Raw genomic sequence first — 18,956 nt, 5'->3', positions numbered from 1 at the left:
ATATAAATTCTTATACAAGTAAGTTTTTTTTTAACAAACGATATTACTTTTAGTAAGGGTGAGGGGATAAGCTTAGACTCCCAATAAGCTAATAGTAATATGGTTCAAATTTGTATTTAATAAAAATCAAACATAAAACCTCTTACTTACCAATAAAAATATCAATGTATCGTAATATTAAGTATATACGTAAGTATTTAAAATTAAAGAAAACTAACAAGAAATTCAAAAAAACTTTAATTTTAATAATAAAAAAAAAAGATAAATAAAGATACACTAAATAATACCAAAAAAAAGTAAAAATATAATTTTTAGTTAAAAATAAATAATACCGAAAATATTTCTTTAAAACACCTTATAAATTACCATTTGAAAGTAAAAAAGTACGAGAGAAACTAGAGAAATGATTGTTAAGAAAAAGAAGAAAAGAGAATAGAAACCGAATCCAGGAGAGTCCAGGTGCTTCATCTACCAACAAAATACCAAAGATACAAAGCGTAGGATTAGCCAACCAAAAACCCATCGGACGGTTAGAAATCGAATTCGAACTTTTTCATTACCCTTCACCCACTCTCACTCAAGCATCCTTAATTCCACTCCCCCTTTCAATATCGCCACCCCTTATCCCTCTCCCCCTCTCGCAACCTCTCCAATGGCCAATGTCCTCCGAACTTCCCCTTTCTCGGCGCCAATTGCACCGCCGCCCTCCGCCGCATCGCCAAACTCTAGAAAACCGTTGTACGTTTCGTTTCGGCGAAGCCAAACCAGCAGCAGTAGCACGCCTTATCTCACTATAAGCTCCCTCCGGTTCTCTCATTTGCCGTCCCTCCGGCTCGTCAAGTTCGCGCCTTTGGCTTCACAAGGTGAGGCCGAGACGGCTGGGACGGTGGAGGAGGAGGTTCAGGAGGCCGAAGAAGTCGAGGTATTGTTTACTTATTTTATTTATTTGTTCCTGAAACTTTTAGAATATTTCTTTTTGCTAAATTTCAGAATCGTTTTGACTTATGGATTGAGAAATTGGTTTATTAGCAAAGTCGAAAAAGAAAAAAGCAAACTAACATTAGATTTCATTTATTTATGGAGCAAAACCGAGCTCAATAACGTTTTAAAATTCATACAGCCGACCGCCACCTAGTGAGATAAGGATTGGTTATTATATTTATTTATGGACCAATTGGATAATGTTTTAGGAAGTGATTTCGCACACCATTGGATTGAATAAATCAAAAGAGAATGAAGGGAAGGAGGAAGACGGTGTGCAGAAATCAATTCTCATGTTTTATGAACAAGTGATGAAAGGAGAAGGCTTGGCTTATTTCATGATAAATTAAGGGTAGTGTTTTCCACACACCCATTTTTACTTCTCACACATCTCTTAATTGTTGGCCGTCGGATCAGGTGAACTGAAGAAGATCAATTGCCAAAAGTAACAAGGATGTGTGAGAGGTAAAAATAAGTGTACGAATACCACTATCCTAAATTAATTGAACAAATTACACTAGGATTTCTGATGTTTGTAACGGAATGGAATCGAGCCATTGATGTAACTAATGCTAACCCACCTCACTTACCTCTTAACTTGATTTACTCCAAAGCGGAGGCCAGGATCCCTTTTGTGTCCACATTTGTGTATTTGTGTAATAGTTTGGGGAGAGTGTTGATCATGTCTTCTTATCGTGTTATTTTAGCTGGAAATTATGGTGCTTTTTATTATAGTTTGCCGGGCAGCACCAAAACAGTGCTTCTCTTTGTTTAGTGAGTAGTTTGATAAGTGTTTTAATATTAACGTAAAATAGAATCAATGTTTGTAACAACAAACACATAGCGCAAGGCATTCCATGTGTGACAAGGCTATTTTGGGACCTGGATTTTTTTGATAAGAAACGTATAGAAGTATATAGAACTAGTTGGAAAATTGTCACTTTTTTTGTCTAGTGGGAAAAGTATTAGTTAGCATTCAAGCATAGAGTCAATCCTAGAACAGTTCATACTCAATTTTTCAGGGCCTATTGGGTGATGCTGTCCTTACTTCAATTCGTAATTCACATGGAGACTCTTTTCAGTGATGTTTTTCATGTTTCAAATCAGTTTGTAAGATTTCACAGTCAACTTGGACTCTTCTCGTTTGGTAGAAGGATTGGATTGGAAGGGATAACCCTCTAAATTCAAGGCATATTGACCATAGAAGAGAATGATTTTTCAGTGTGAGGGGATTAGAGAGGATTAGACATGAAGAAAACTTCTCCCATCTAATCCTCTCATTTTGGGGAGGATTGGAATGGATAACTTTTCTTATTGAGCAATCCTTCTTCTACCTCTAAGTTGGTCACTTTTTTCATTTCTTCTTTCAACATACCTTTAAAATGGTGTCTTATCTATTCCATTCCAATCCAATCCAATCATGTGTACCAAACGAGGCCTTATACTCATGAACTTTGAAGACTAAAAGGAATTTACTTTCTTTTTTTCACGTAATTTTTCCATGTATTCTTGGGCATCATAGCTCGTCATCCACATGATCCTAGGATTATGATGAGGGCTGTGATTCTCTATGGTTAGTGAGTCGTGTTAGCACGAAGATTCTGCTGCCATCTCATTTTGATTGACATCTCAAAAAACATTTAACTTGTTGAGTGGTGAGTGGCTACTCTCTCTCTCTCTCTCTCTCTCTCTCTCTCTCTCTCTCTCTCTCTCTATATATATATATATATATGTATGTATGTATGTATGTATATATGTATAATGTATTTCTTTTAAAAGAAGAAGCATTCATCCTGAGGTATATGTATGTATATATGTATAATGTTTTTCTTTTAAAAGAAGAAGTATTCATCCTGAGGTTCCTGGCAGATTACTTACAGAGTGTAAAAGACGAAAGATTATATGTGGATCAAGTACTGCAATTCTTGTATAATTATGACTTCTTTATGATCCACACCAAAAATCTCAAGACATATTTGTTTTCAGTTCCCTACTTTTCTTTCTTTTTCTAATAGATTTATGGAACAGGACTCTTTGGATGGTGCAATTCCTGTGGAAGATAGTACCAGTGACGGTGAAGAAAGTGGTACGAGTGATGATGGTGAAAGTGATGCTGAGGAAAAATCTGTTTCAGCCATCACAGCGTCACTCCAACAATACAAAGAAGCTTTAGCCAGTAATGATGAATCAAAAGTTGCTGAAATAGAATCTTTCCTAAAATCTTTTGAAGATGAGAAAATAGGACTTGAAATGAAAGTGGCTTCTTTGTCCGAAGAACTGTCAGCAGAGAGGGTTCGTATTCTGAGAATAAGTGCAGATTTTGACAATTTCCGGAAAAGGACAGAAAGGGAACGCATTTCTCTCGTAACAAATGCTCAGGGGGAAGTTGTGGAGAGTTTGTTGCCTGTAGTGGATAATTTTGAGAGGGCTAAAACCCAGATTAAGGTGGAGACAGAGGGAGAGGAGAAGATCAACAATAGCTATCAGAGCATTTATAAACAGTTCGGAGAGATTTTAAACTCTCTTGGTGTTGTTCCTGTTGAGACGGTGGGGAAGCCCTTTGATCCATTGGTATGTCATTCAACCTTTTATGGTATGCATAGGTGAAACACTTATTAGCATTTTCTGACATTCAGCGTTGAACATTTTTCTTTGTTTGCTCAGTCTATAATAAAGAATCCACTTTAGTTAAAAGTAATTGTACAAGAGAAAAACAATTGAATTGGATTCTCAATAACCATAAACCCACTTTTTATCCTTTGACGGGAGGGATGCACCAATTACAGTAAGGCATATAATTCTTCCTGACAAACACTATATCTTGGCGATCAATAAGTTCATGAGTGGAATTGTCCCGTTTTGTTGGTTAACAATATGACTTGTGTGTTATGGTTGGCTTTATGCAGGTAAGACACCAAGTTGGCTCGAAATTCAATCAGTTACTTGATGATTATTATCAAGTAGTTAGTCGATTTTGTTCAGGTTTGGTGAAGACCTGGGTACGGTTTTAAGTCTGACCAAATCTTGATTGAATCGAGCCAATTTGGTGAGTTCATGAGAGTGAAAACTACATGTGACCTATTTTGCATTAGTAGGATGAACACGCAATGTTAAAGTTACTGAAGGGTTACATCTTGTGATTGTTTGACATCACACTCAGTATGCAATCTTTAAATTTATTAAGACATAAATAATTTATGCAATTTCTAACCTTAAACTTTCAATTTCTTGAACAGTTGCATGAAGCAATTATGCGTGAGGACTCTTCAGAATACGAAGAAGGTGTTATAATCGATGAATTTCGCAAGGGGTTTAAGCTTGGTGACAGGCTTTTGCGTCCGTCAATGGTAAAGGTATCGGCTGGTCCAGGGCCTGCCAAGGTAGAGCAGGAACTACCTCCATCTGAGGAACAGGATGCAAGTGAAACCGCCGAGAAGGGAACCAAGTCAGCTTAAAGACCACGTATTGAGTCTAGTTCAGTTTTGCAACAGAAATAGTGACTTCATTTGTACTCCAATCAGTAGGGTAGTGATTTTTGGTGGGCGTGGCGGTTTCTGGTGGCATATTACTGTCGATTTTCTTTTGTACTGAGCGAACCATCACATACCGATATCATATATTTGTGTGTTTTGAATGCGAGCGCAGTATAACTTTTGTGTACTGATTTGGACGTCCTTGAATGTTAAGTTCCTACCAGATTATCAAAGTATCATTTGGAGTTCTGTTTCTTTTTTTGTTTTAAGTTCATACTGTTGGAGCTTTTCCTGACCAGTTGGTTTATGCTAAGTTGCACGGACACTCCAAAACCCTAAAGTGTCGGAGTGTCCAACACTTCGACACACCGACATAGGTGGGTTCGGGTTTATTCGGTTCGGTTTTTTTTGCAAATCTCAAACTAAACCGATATCTTTTGGTATTTTCGGTTTGGTTTATTTTCGGTTTGTTTTTTTTTTCAGTTCATTTTTTTTTTTTAATTTTATAGAACTTGATCTTCTTTTAATATGGAATTTAGAAAAAGCTTGCATTGGTAGACTAATAATAGGAAAATGGGGAAAGTAAGAAGGTAGTTGTACATATACGAGATCATATAAACTAATTATATTCTATCAACAACCTCAATTGCAAAGAAAAATGATCACTGTATTCATTCTAAAAGCAAACCAGTAGAGAGAGCTCTTCCAAGTTCCAAAACCTTCCGAACTTTCTTCTATAACCAAAGGAACTTCCTCCCTAATTGAACCAAGTATGATCCTTGAAAAAGCCCTAAGCTTAGTTTCAAACTTAGTAACAAAATTTCACAAAAGAACATTATGGGCATACATTCATAAACCAAACCAAACTGAATCACTTCAGCTTACCATTTAAAATTGTAAAAAATGTACCAAACCAAATTGAATGGTAACATTGGTTTGGTTTTTGGTTTTAGCTAAAAATCGAACCGTATTAGACTGAACCCACTATCGTCCTCGAAAACATCGGAATTGATCACTAATAACATATATAATAGCAGGAATGATCATTTTTCAGTAACGATGACATATCAAAAAGTAATCATTCCTGCTAATTACCCATAATATGTCGGAGAATGTAAAATTTCAAATAAAAAACCTGGCCAAATCAAATGTAGTTTATATTGAATGGTTATACTACTAATTGCGTCAAGATTTTTTTAGTAGAAAATCTCACATGAAGTGCACAAGTGATTAAGTTTGAGACAATATTAATGTTGATAAGTAGTGAGTTGATGAACTATGCAGAGCGGAGTGACCCTTTATGCCCTTAAATGCTCCACAAATTTAGCCGTTAATTTATGTTTGACATTATCCTTTAAGATCATCTCCAACACTTAGGTTAAAATCTAAAATTTGTAACTCAAAAACAGTTTTCTTGCTCCAACTTTTTTTTCTTAGAATAACTTTAAAAAAAAAATTATGTAGACTATCCTAATTTAACCTATAAAGAAGCCCAGAACAAGCTATCCAAGAATAATAATTTTATGAACATTTTAACCTAAAAATACTTAGATTTCGATAAAGATTGAAAAATCACTAAACCGATACCATGAAACACATGAAAGATTTTTTTTTAATTAGTTTAGCTGTTGGATTTAAATTTTGACTGTTAGATTTTTTTTTTTTTTTTTTACCATTAGATTTGATCATATTAGATCTTAATCATTGGATTCAATGAATTCATAAATATAAAACTAATACAAAATACACATATATGGTGGGCCAACCCACTAACCCATGGGGGAATTCTGACTTAAATTTGCCTCAAAAATGAGTTTTTGATTAAAACTCATATTTAGCTTTAGGGTTGGCGCAAGTTTTGGTAGATTTAAAACCTAAAATTTGAGTTTTACTCAAGGAGTTGGGATAGGTCTAATAAAGGCTAAATAGCCAAAATGGTCCCTAAGATATGCATAATACATCACTTTGGTCCCTGAAATTGAAAATCAATAGAAATGATCCCTGAGATTGTCCACCATCCATCAGTTTGGTCATTCCGTTAAAAACTCTTTGGGCAATTTTCAAATATTCGTAAATCAATCGTTTCTTAACCAAATTCGATCCATAATATATCAAAATGAAGATAAGAAAGTGTAGAACAAGATTATACATTTGTAAGCCCAATAGTTGCCGAATATGGCCGAAAAATAGCCTCAAAGTTGACTGGTCTGTGGAACAACTAGAAAACTCGCCAAAAACTGGGTAAATTTTAAACATTCATAACTTCTTCAATACTCAACAAAATCGAGTGATTCAAAAATAAAAATCATACTTCTTGACGAGGTAAAGAGAATGGTACATTTCATGATGGCTAATTCACCGTAGCTTGGCCGAAAAATGGCTTGAAAATGGCTAACCATTTTCAAGTTAGCCATTTTTCAGCCAAACTAAGGCGATTTATCTATCAAAAAAGGTACCATTCTCTTTGTCTCGTCAATAAGTATGATTTTTGTTTTTGAATCACTCAATTTCGTTGAGTATTGAAGAAGTTGTGAACGTTTAAAGTTTACCTAGTTTCCAGCGAGTTTTCCAGTTTTTCCGCGGACCAATCAACTTTGAGGCTATTTTCTAGTTATCTCCGGCAACCATTGGGCTTCCAAATAGGTATAATCTTGTTCTACACTTTCCTGTCTTCATTTTGATATATTATAGGTCGAACTTGGTTAAGAAACGATTGAGTTACGAAGTATTGAAAATTTCCCAAAGAGTTTTTAATGGAATGACCAAAATGATGGATGGTGGACAATCTTAGGGACCATCTCTATTGATTTTCAATCTCAGGGACCAAAGTGATGTGTTATGTATATCTCAGGGACCATTTTGGCTATTTAGCCGTCTAATAAATGTACTTGAATGATAAAACATACCAAAAAATATTAGTTACAAATTAAAAAAAAAAAAAATGTAAAGACATAAACTCGAAATCATCATTCAAAGCACATAGAAAAAAGTCAAAGTGAATAAGTTTCATCATAGAAGCATAGGTACGCAAGTTGTTGAGAATGAATCTCACATTGATCGGAGGAGGGACCTTGCATGAGCTTATAAAAAGTTAGTGTTACTCCTCATATTCCCAATTGGTTTTAGGGTTGGTTTCGGTTCGAAACGGTTTGGTTTTTGCCAAAACTGAAACCAAACCTAAATTTCGATTCAGCTCCTTTTTTTTTTTTGGGTTTTTTTTCAGTTTTTTTCATCAATTTTTTTTTTTTTAAATATGGAATAAATTTGCATCGATTGAGTACTAAAGATGTAGAAACTTCTGCATCAAATAAATACGAACTGGGACGATCGACCATGGATCTGACATTATTGGGTGTCGGTGCATCTTTCTTGTTATGGATCTAATAGCTCTCGCAGAGAAAACGCATGCATGTGTTAGTTCTTTGATTTTTCCATGAAAATAATCCCAATAGAACTAAATAGCAGCCAGGAGAGATTTTTACCTTAGGGGTTTGTTTTTAGTCCCAAACCTCTCGAAGATGTAGACAGTGCCCAAGGTGATTTATTTTCTATGGCGTGCATTGTCAATGGCATTGCCAACTAAGACTAACCTCGTCCGCTGTCAACTGCCCATTAGTCCCATATTGTGCCCCTGGATTGCCCCACTGCCATTGTGGTTTGGCTCTCCTCTTTGCTACCGCGAAATTCACAGAGAGAGTGATTTGGAGGAAAAGAGGAAGAAGATAGAGAGAGAGAGAGACTGAGGAAGCAAATGCAGAGGGGAGAGAGTGTGTTTGAGAAAAGGTGAAAACTGAAATGGGAGTGAGTGATGGCTAGGGTTTGTAAACTTAAGAAATTTTATAAAGCATTAAATATTAGAAACCTATAAATAATTACTGGTACAATTATAGTAATAGAAAGCCTACAATTAAGTTGGCTTGAAGCAACCATCCCTAACCTGAAGGTTAAGGGTTCAAACCCTGGTGCCAACATGTTTTTGAGTATTTATATATGATTTTTTTTTTTGGTCTGGTTCGGTTTCCGGACCTCAAAAACTGAAACCGAATTGGCTATATTCGGTTCGGTTTGGTAGTTTCGATTCAACTTTTTTTTGTTCGGTTTTTTTCGGCTTCAGTTCGGTTCGGTTTTTAGTTTTGTGAACCCATCCCTAATTGGTTTTATGATAGAACCTCAACTTTCTTTATGATATCAGAGCAGGTTGTCTCAAGTGTGAAGCCAAACGGCAAACGAGTTCCATGTCACCCTGTTGTGTTGTCTACGTGTTAGGCTTGAAAATTCACCACAATGAATACCACATTGATAGAAGGAGGGGCCTTGCATGGACTTATAAGAAGTTGGGTTACTCCCCATATTGCCAATTGGTTTTATGCTAGAATCTCAACTTTCTTCCAAGTATTTACACGAAAGTATCGATATAGAGGCATAAGTACGGAAGTACCTATATGAAGCATAGGTACAGAAGTATCGATATGAAGGTATAAGTACGGAAGTATCATAATGGAAGCATATGTATGCAAGTATCTACATGGAAGTATCCTAATGGAAGCATAGGTATGCAACTATACCCATACAAAAATATCGGTATGAGAGCATAGGTAAGAAGTATGGATATAAAAGCATAGGTACAAAAGTATAGATACATCAATACATAAACAAAAAGTCGAAACATAAAGAAACATATTTCAGACGCAATCATACTATTATATATAGATACACAAAGCTTACTCTACGATGTTAAAAATTAAGAGACAACTAGGAGGAGAAAAGATATCGCATAGTGCATACGGAGATTGCCATGAACATATGGAGAAACATGGATATGGCTTCACCGTTTTCTCCTTTCATGACTCCTAATTGCAAAGCATGTCATTGACAGAAAATTTCGTTTTGATGTTTAACTTTTCAGTTTTGTAACCCTTATGAAATCAAAACAAAGAAGTCAATGCATACGATAGACCTTACTTTTTTTTCAGTACATCGATATTTTTACATTAAGGAGATGAGAAGTTCGGCTAAGCCATGCAATTGACAACTTAATTTGGTATCGAATTCGTCATCCACGAGATTCAAACCTAAGACCTCTCACTTACAAGCGAAGAGAAATACCACCAAACCGTAGTACTGAGTGATGATATTCCTCATAAAAACAAATAAAACATGAGGTTAAGGGATTAAATTTAATTTTTAATCTTATTTAAGTTATGAGTAATGCTACGGAAGACTAAATTTTGTAAACTAAAAAACATGAAAGCTGACAATTGAATTATTTTTAAGTGTTGATTAACGTACTTATTTTTTATAGATGACACATTATTTATTTTGCAAATTAAGTCTACCTATCATTGCTATTACGTTTTTTTTTTTTTTTAATACTAAACGATATTATCTATATTAGGGGATGGGGAAGTGGCTAAATCTCACAATGAGCTAGCATTTATGCGGTTCAAATTCGCCTTTGGCGAAAATCGAACCTAAGACCTCTTACTTACAAAAGAAGTGGAATACCATTAGACCGTAGTATTAAGTTGATTACTATTAAGTTATTAATCTAAAAGTAAGTGGGAGGTTTAAGGTTCGATTCTCACTAAATATGAGTTTGAACCACATTATTGCCAATCCATTGTGATGCTAAGATCACTCATTTCCTCTTCTTAGTGTAGAAATATCGTTTGTTAAAAAAAACAAAAGTAATATTTTTCAAGAATTATAATGAAGTTTTCTAATTAATTATAGTGGACCTCAACACTAAAGAGCTCACAAAACTTTGTCATTATGTTGGTAGGCCTCTCCTGGCCAAAACATTTAAGATTTTGTTAATGAGAAATTTTTAACTTGCTCAAAATACAAGGTGGTCTTTTACATGTTATTATATAAGTGAATAATTTTTTTTTAAGTGTCACTATAATATAATATGTAGCGTATTATGTGACAACTCGTCCTTAATTTTACGTTTTTATTAATTTTAAAAGTGTGAATTTATGAAAATACCCTAGAGGCAAAAACTTTGACTTCCGTTGACCAGCAGTTTGAGAGATGTGAGACTTATTTTTTTAGCGTATCCTCGTAGTACTCGTTGGTACGAACTCATAGGCGAAAACCATTTGCTAGTCTGGATTATAACGGTATAGTTATGGACGTTTGAAAATGATTATTTAAAATTTAGTTATAAATTATTTGAATTCCCACCTTGTGGGAAAGTAGCCCAATCAGATTTGTGTTAGTAAAAATGACCAATTAGATAAAGGAGTGAGTGACCAATCAGAATGGGAGGAAAAAAAAAAGAGGGCAGCAGCCAATCAGAGAAAGGGAGAGAAGCTCCCAGCTTCTCCTTCCCGTGCACAACCCAAAACCACCTTCGCGACCTTCCATTTTCTAAGGCCGATTCCTGGCAACTCCGATGGAGTTTTTCGACGTCACCACCACCATCTTGAAGCTCTCATTCCCTTTTACGAAACCCAACCAAGAACCACCTTTATAAACCACCACATGTGGCGGGGCGAAGCCACGAAATCCGACGCGTCAAAACCATGTCCGGCCACTCTTTTCAATTTTCCGGCGAATCGGCAAAGCAATGGCCGATACCACCACTTGGGCTTTGTAGCCCATCATCTCAGGAGAAAATCCCAACCAACCTTGACCCTGTTGGACCACTGTAGACGACGAATCAACGCCTGGAAGCTTTAAGCACCCACCGGCTTTGTGGGCAAAATTGACCATCTTCCGTCCACTTTTGGACTTTGTGGTAGGTGATGATCATTTGTGACGTCTCGATATTCGTGCTTGGGAGTTGTAGCGCACCCCTAAGGTTCTAGCAGTAGAGTTCCGTATCGACGAGAATTCATGGCATTTTTTAGTACATATGTTTTCTTATGATGGTATAATTATTATCTTACCTTACTGTATACCTATGCTCTGTATCACGGGTGAAATAGGTCCGGATCCGCTCACCGTGCACTCGTGTACTTAAGCAGTTTTAGATTTTAATTTATTCACATTTTATACATTATCACACTTTATGAGTTCGTCACCTTCCAAGTGTCGACTAACACGGCTCGATTCGAGATCCTAATGAACATTCTGGATCAAGATGTGTCATATTAGCCTATATTTTAGGCACTAAAAAATCTCCCGTTGTTAACAACCATTCTTACAACATTTGTGAACCCGTATTCAAACTCCAAACTGTCCAAACTATCGTGTCGTTGAAAAGTATAATTGCTTTATAAATCTACATATATATTTGGAAAAGTGTATGCCCTAAGGTTTTTTTGCAGGATGTGTGAAAAGCAAACGAAAAAGTTTAATTTAAAGAAAAATCATATTTTTACACTAAAAAATTAATCATGATACTATTCACTTTACCTTTTATTTTGCCCTTATTATTAAAACTCAAAATTTTCAAATCTTTTTTATTAGCTTTCTTTACTTTTAATCGGCTGGAAAGGCAGTGAGGTTTCTTTTTCTTTTTTCTTTGGCCAGTTTTCACAGCGACTACTTTTAATCGGCTTTAATTGGCTGGAAAAGCAGTGAGGTTTCTTTTTCTCTGGCCAGTTTTGACAGCAACTGGTTTTAATCAGTTGGAAAGTTTTCACTTTCAGGCCATGCAAACACCTTCTACTGTTCGAAATAGGATTCTTTTTTTTCTTCTTTTTTATTTTATTTTATTTTTCTTATATTATATTTTTTATCTTATTATCTTATTAAAAATTAATATAAAATATTAATATGATTTAATCGTAACCATTCAAATAGATAAAAAAAAAAAAAAAATTAGGAAGGAAGATAATTCACCTCCCAACCGTTTTACTCCTACTCATCGTCGACGACATCACTCAATCTTTTTTTCCTTGTTTTTATACTTTTTTTTCCTTCTAATTTCAACTTCCCAAAAAAAGTTACATAGCCAATAATTTCCAACATAAATTCAATTGAGAGCCAATAATTTATTCATTCGTCAGCTTCAGACTTCTATGTAGACGATCTCTTCCACACTCTCCAGCTAGCTGTCTCTCTCTACTCCTCTCTCTTTGTTACTCTTCCAACTCATCCGTCGCCAAAGAAGTGTCACTGGGATTAATTTGCAACGTCTAACTCCGGCATGTGAGTCTCTCTCTCATAGCATGCTGCAAAGTTTATTATTATTTCTAAGCATTTTTGGGTATGATTTTCTAAATGATTTATAGCTCTGAACTGACGAGTGATATAGTGTCGTATTATGTTATTAATTAGTTAGCGTTTAAGCCTATTTTATATATAAATATATATGGATATATAATTGGTTTTCTGTCAATATGGATTTTGTTAAGAGTCTATCAGAGCTTGAGGGTAATGCCCAAATTCAGGGTGGCCAGCTTACTTTAGCAACTGGTTTGTATGGTGATTTAAGTTAGTTTTTACCACTTGAGAAGGGTAACTAATAACTAAGTTAACTAACTTGAGGAACATTGCTGTCAATAAGCAATGTACGGCTGTCATTGCTGTGTAATAGTAGTTACGTGGCATATCTAGCTTCACGATAATTTGCATTTTGGTCCCTGTATTAAACAGGCGTAAATGGATCTTTCTACCCTCTCTCTACATCTGTGTCTTGTTTTGTATATCATGCTACAAATGCTATGGAGACCACATTTTGAAGATTATATTTGTAGATGACATGTGAATAACCTCTATAATAGAGGTGAGATCTACTTGTATTAATGCATCCTATTTCTATTAAAGTGTTGATTCATGTATAGTCTACCAAATATTCTTTCACTACCATTTTCTAGTAAACATATATCGATTTTCTAAACCTAAACCCTTAATCGATATGTATATATACATATAGTTTATGTTTTATCACTTAAGTTATCTTTACTTTTTTTTCCTAAAGGTATCAATTTTATTGATGCTAGAGAGACCATTTTTAGTAGACCACGTAACGTGGCGGTTAATGGTTAGACTCCTTTAAATTAAAAAAAAAAAAAAAAAAAAAACCATCAATTGTCACATTATGTGGTCGACAAAAGATGATCTAAAAATACTCTTCCTAGCATTTTCCTGATTTTATTTGAGAAGGGTAACTATAATTGCAAGTAAGAAAATGCTAGGAATACCATCTTTTTAGATCATATTTTTTAAACCACATGGTGCCGCTTAATATTTGTACTTCTTTTTAATAATTTAAAGAATAATCTAATTATCATCCGCTACATCATAGGACCTATAAAATATGATCTAAACTATCTCTCTAGCAAGTTTGTCCTCAACTAAAAAAGAGTAAATTGTAGCAATGCTCCCTTAACCAAAAATCCATTACCATTGGTCCCTCAACTCATCAAAACATGCAGCTATGGTCTTTTCTCAACTCCGTTAGAACTTTCGTCAAAATGAGTCATGTGAGGTTGAATCAAGTGGCAAATATGGAAAATCAAATAAAAAAAAAATGTATCAATGGTTCCCCAACTTTAATCCAACTGAAAAATAGTCCCTCAACTTTAACCCAATTAAAGTAATAGTCCCTCAACTTTAACCTAATTGGAGCAATAGTCATTTTAACACAACTCATTTTCTGCAATGAACGGTCGTTCTTGCTTGGGAATGTGGCATATTTAGATTTACAACTTTTCAAAGTCTTCTTTTCAAAAGAGTTCCGATATTATTTCCTTGATTGATATCTTTTCGTTTTAATTATATCGGATCAAATGTTCTCAAAAAGAATTTTAAAATCTCTTGTTTACAAGAGAAAAGGAATATTATTTTTATGATTGATATAGTCTACTATTTCATAAAATGTGGGAGTGCAGATAGTCTTCTGTTTCATCTATTGTGGGAGCGCAGATTTGAGGTAGTAAGTCCATGTAACTAAAGTAGTGTGCTCATTCTCTGCACCCAAAGTTTGAACCTTTCTCCGTAATTAAAATGAAATTATTGTTTGTCAAAAAAAAAAAAAAAAACGTGGACACGTAAGTTAACATCCTTTGATAAGAAAGTTGAGACTTCACTCTATAGGCAATTGTATTTATATTTGGCACTTACCTTGCAGATCAAGTAACTAGACTCACTTGGCCACATCACATGGGAGAAGAGATTAAAAAGAGTCTCTTGGCAAAAGAGACTAGTGTTGAAGAAGAAGAGACTAGAATTATTGATGGCAATGAGGAATTGTCATTGAAAAGAAGGGTATGGATTGAAACCAAGAAGATATGGGTGGTGGCTGGCCCTGCAACATTCACCAGAGTTGCGACTTTCGGGACAAATGTCATCAGTCAAGCGTTTATCGGCCACATTGGCCCTACGCAGTTGGCGGCTTATTCACTCGTGTTCACCGTACTTGTCAGGTTCGCAAACGGCATCTTGGTATGTTTATTTTGGCTCCCTTACTATTTCTTTTCGCAGTTTTTGAACTCCACGATAAATTAGTTCGAAAGAAGTTGCGTTTAAAGCAGAAAGTTTTGTTTACTGCTAAAACCTTCAGTTTATAAGCAGTTTTTGTATCGGATACTAGTTCTTCGAAGATCAGCCGTTGCTTATTCGTCAAGTTTTCTTTACTTTATGAATTGTCGTGTGATCTATGTATCCCAACTTGTAAATGAAAAACGTATTACCCCAACCACATTATGGTTTATCATTTGTTTTCCGAATTGTAGATGCAATGTGAGATAAGCATTATTTTCTAATGGCTACTGTACCATTTAGTTCACGAAGTTATCTGCTCTACGGAAATTTAACCATAACTTCTAGACTTATCCTTGTGATCTGACTGATCGATGTTTCTGAATCCGTTACTCTGCAGCTTGGCATGGCAAGTGCGCTGGGAACTCTCTGCGGTCAATCGTATGGTGCAAAACAGTACCACATGCTCGGGATACATCTTCAAAGGTCATGGATAGTAGTGTTTGTAGGCGCATTATTCCTCATTCCTCTTTGCGTTTTTACAATCCCCATTTTTGAGGCTTTAGGCCAAGAAGAAAATATTTCAAAATTTGCAGGATATATTTCTCTATGGGTAATCCCTGTGCTTTTTGCATTTGTGGTCTCATTTACCTGCCAAATGTACTTACAAACGCAAAGCAAAAATATAATCGTTGCATATGTGTCGGCGATTTCAATTGGAATCCATATACTTCTTTGCTGGCTTTTGAGTGTGAAATTTAAGCTTGGGGTTCCCGGCGTAATGGTATCAACGCTTATATCATATTGGTTACCCAACCTGGGTCAGCTTTTGTTTATTCTATGTGGACGATGCCCCGAAACATGGACAGGCTTCTCGATGTTAGCTTTTACTGATCTCTGGGATGTCCTCAAGCTTTCTCTGTCATCCGGCGTTATGTGTTGGTAAGAATTTCTTTTTGTTTCGGCTTTATTTTGTCCCTTATTCCTTAGGTTTCATTAAGTGCGCGCATATAAGTTGTTATAAATTTACTGATTTCGGTCATTGAGAATATCTGCATGGAGACATTGTGAACTAGGAGCTTTCACATAGACACAAATCACATATAGGTGCTTCTAACTGATTTTCATTTAGTCTCGAGCTTTGGTACAACACTATCCTGGTCCTTTTAACGGGGAACATGGAAAACGCTGAAGTTTCTATCGATGCCCTATCTATTTGGTAAGTTTTAGAGTCTTCCTCTTCCTTGTGATCTTAATCTCTGATCATCCAACTGTTTCCAGTGCTAAATGTTTCTGACATAATGGCAGCCTCAACATCGCCGGGTGGGAAATGATGATATCTCTCGGTTTCATGGCTTCTGCAAGGTACTAATTATTATTCTCGTTCTTCAGAAAACTGTTCTCGGCAAGCGCGATGAGAATCATTTAAGATCTCATCATCGTAGCAATGCCTCACTTTTGAATCTACGCTTTGTTTCTTCAACAGATTCTTAGAACTTCATATGTTTGTTTGTAATGTAACGTTGTACAGAAGTGTGCTTGAAATCTTTCCCTAGTGTACGAGTGTCAAATGAGCTTGGAAGAGGTAGCTCAAAGGCGGCAAAGTTCTCGATTGTAGTTATTGTGTCGATATCATTCGTCATTGGATTGGCGCTTTTCGTGCTTTTCTTATTCTTGAGGGAACAACTTGCATACATTTTCACCAACGATGAGGCTGTGGCTAAAATGGTTGCTGAGTTGTCTCCTTTGTTGGCCCTCTCCATACTGTTGAACAGCGTTCAACCCGTGCTCTCTGGTAATGTCGCCATTTCTCTGAATACGCAGTCAAAGCTAAACAGATACCTCGAAGAAAACAATTTCCTTTTGTGCCTTCAAGTACCGGATCAAGGACATTTCTTGCTTCCGAAGGAACGTATTATACATCTTGAAGAGTTTATAACGTAACGAATCTTTCATCGACAGGAGTTGCTCTGTGAGCTGGATGGCAGAAATATGTAGCATATGTGAACCTGGGCTGCTATTACATCATAGGGATTCCTGTTGGAGTTGTGCTTGGTTATCCTCTAAAAATGCAAGTCAAAGTAAGTTACTCTATCTTCCTTCTCACTCAATCTATTTTTTGTTAGGGTTCGTTGGAGGGGTTCTCGATGTTGGATTCTGAGACTGGAGTGCGATGCATATTTTGTGATGTTAAAATGATTGAAGAGAAAGGAGAGCAAAACAAATGAAAACTGAAATTGGTTACCAAAATTCGTTTTTAGTTTTCAGAGAAAGTGAATGAAAACTGAAAACAAAATGGTTATCGAACAAACTCCCTACTATATCACTTCAATAGTTGCGTTTTTTCTTCAATTTGCTTTTTGAAATAACTCATTTCATTAGTCCTCTTCCGCAGGGTGTTTGGATTGGATGTTGCTTGGAACATTAGTCCAAACTGTTGTGCTAATCATACTCACTTGCAAGACTGATTGGGATAAACAGGTAGAATTAATATTTGATTGTTTTCTTTGCATCTAAAACTAACATGACACATACTGAAGAACCTTCTTCACACCCATGAAACTAAAACTTGTATCCACATCTACAGGTAGAAATATCTCGTAACCGCGTTAGCAGGTGGGATCGAACAAATAACAGAGAATCAAACGCTAACACATGAAAGATCTGGTTTTTGTCGTTCTTCAGTTGTTATGTTTCCTCCACGAGAAAGACACGTAGAAGTATACCCATCCCGCATTATTTTCCGGTGTCGATTCTTCTTCTACAGTGATCCGTTGGGTTTTGCTCCTGGGATGATGAGCTACAAAGCCCAAGTGATGGCATCGGCCATCGCTTTGCCGATTTGCCAGAAAATCGAAAAGAGTGGCCAGAGCACTGTTGATTTTCGTCGACTTTCGTGGCCTCCAACCACCACATAACATGGTTAATCAAGGTGGTTCTTGGGTGATTTTGTAGAGGGGAATGAGAGCTTCAAGATGGTGGTGGTGGCGTTGAAAAACTCTACCGGAATTGGCCTTGGAAAATGGGAGCTCGCGGTGGGTGTGGGTTGATGGGAAGGCTACTTCCCCTTTTCTTTTTTTTCTTTTTTTTTTTCTCTTCTTCTTTCCTCATTTCTGATTGGGCTTCACCCCACAAAGTGGGGATTTAATTTAATTAAAATTAAACCTTAAATAACCAATTTCAAACGTCTGTAACTATACCGTTATAATCCGGACTCGCAAACAGCTTTCGGCTATGCGCTCGTACCAATGAGTACTACGAGGATATGCTAAAAGAATAAGTCTCACATCTCCCAAACCGATGGTCAACGGAAGTCAAAGTCCTTGCCTCTAGGGTATTTTCATAAATTCACGCTTTTCAAATTAATAAAAACGTAAAATTTGAAACGGGTTATCACAGAGAGTGAGCGGAAGAAAAGAGACATAGGTTGAGAGAAAGATGATTCTAGAAAAAAATAAAAAGATAAACTAATAATAAATTATTAATAAATATGAATGAAATAAAATGATATTTGAGTTTGTTAATTATCCTGCTTTTTAGTATATTCTAAGTTAGTCTAGCTTAGTTCCCGAAATGAGTCTGGTGCAACAAGCACATCCTAATAGAGTTGTAATGAGGCGGTCTACAAAGACCTTGATGGAGCTTGTTTCTTTTCCCATAGTGATGTGTCACTCGACTCACACAAACTTTCCAGAATGATTAACAAAATATGTTACATGAATTTTCTATCAAATTAGGAGAGACGGGTCAAAGACCTATTTTTAACAGCATCAATATTGTCCCCGACTTATTAATTATCACCTGCATAATCCGACATGTGTGAGAGTTTTATCACAAAATATCTCAGTGTTAGTTGAAAACTCCGACTTAAAGTGAGGTTAGTATATTTAAACTTGAAATGAGTTTAGGATATTTAAACTCTTATTTTTCTTTATTTCTGATCCATGGGGATATTTCAACATTTCGTGGTCTTAAAAGGAAGTTAAAACATTGACCGTTGAATTGATAATAGACAGCTAAACGGAAAATTTTTAGGTGTACCGGGTACACCAAATTTTTTTGGTGTACCCTCACTCATTAGAATTTTTTTGGTGTACAAAAAGTGAGGGTGCACCAAATTTTTTTGGT

General features: G+C 35.8%; 1 protein-coding gene and 1 pseudogene across 2 annotated transcripts; both read left to right on the top strand.

Annotated features, from left to right (window-relative positions):
• The first annotated feature begins 565 nt into the window (after nt 1-565).
• On the top strand, nt 566-4,707 carry LOC125469925 (protein GrpE-like). 2 transcript variants are annotated; one of them, XM_048568160.1, is made up of 4 exons: nt 566-922; nt 3,010-3,552; nt 3,888-4,027; nt 4,218-4,360. In XM_048568160.1, the coding sequence occupies exons 1-3, from the start codon at nt 653-655 to the stop codon at nt 3,990-3,992; spliced, it is 918 nt and encodes a 305-aa protein (XP_048424117.1). In that variant the 5' UTR covers nt 566-652; the 3' UTR covers nt 3,993-4,027; nt 4,218-4,360. The 2 variants fall into 2 exon arrangements, with proteins under 2 accessions (XP_048424117.1, XP_048424116.1); XM_048568159.1 differs by lacking the exon at nt 3,888-4,027 and having other exon boundaries at nt 570-922; nt 4,218-4,707.
• Nucleotides 4,708-14,510: 9,803 nt separating this feature from the next.
• On the top strand, nt 14,511-17,945 carry LOC125469870 (annotated as a pseudogene).
• Nucleotides 17,946-18,956: the final 1,011 nt, after the last annotated feature.

The sequence above is a fragment of a genome, unplaced genomic scaffold (assembly GCF_019419815.1).
Source record: "Pyrus x bretschneideri cultivar Hongxiangsu unplaced genomic scaffold, Pyrus_bretschneideri_v1 Contig47, whole genome shotgun sequence".
Classification (NCBI taxonomy): domain Eukaryota; kingdom Viridiplantae; phylum Streptophyta; class Magnoliopsida; order Rosales; family Rosaceae; genus Pyrus; species Pyrus x bretschneideri.
This window is presented reverse-complemented; position numbering and strand designations above follow the sequence as displayed.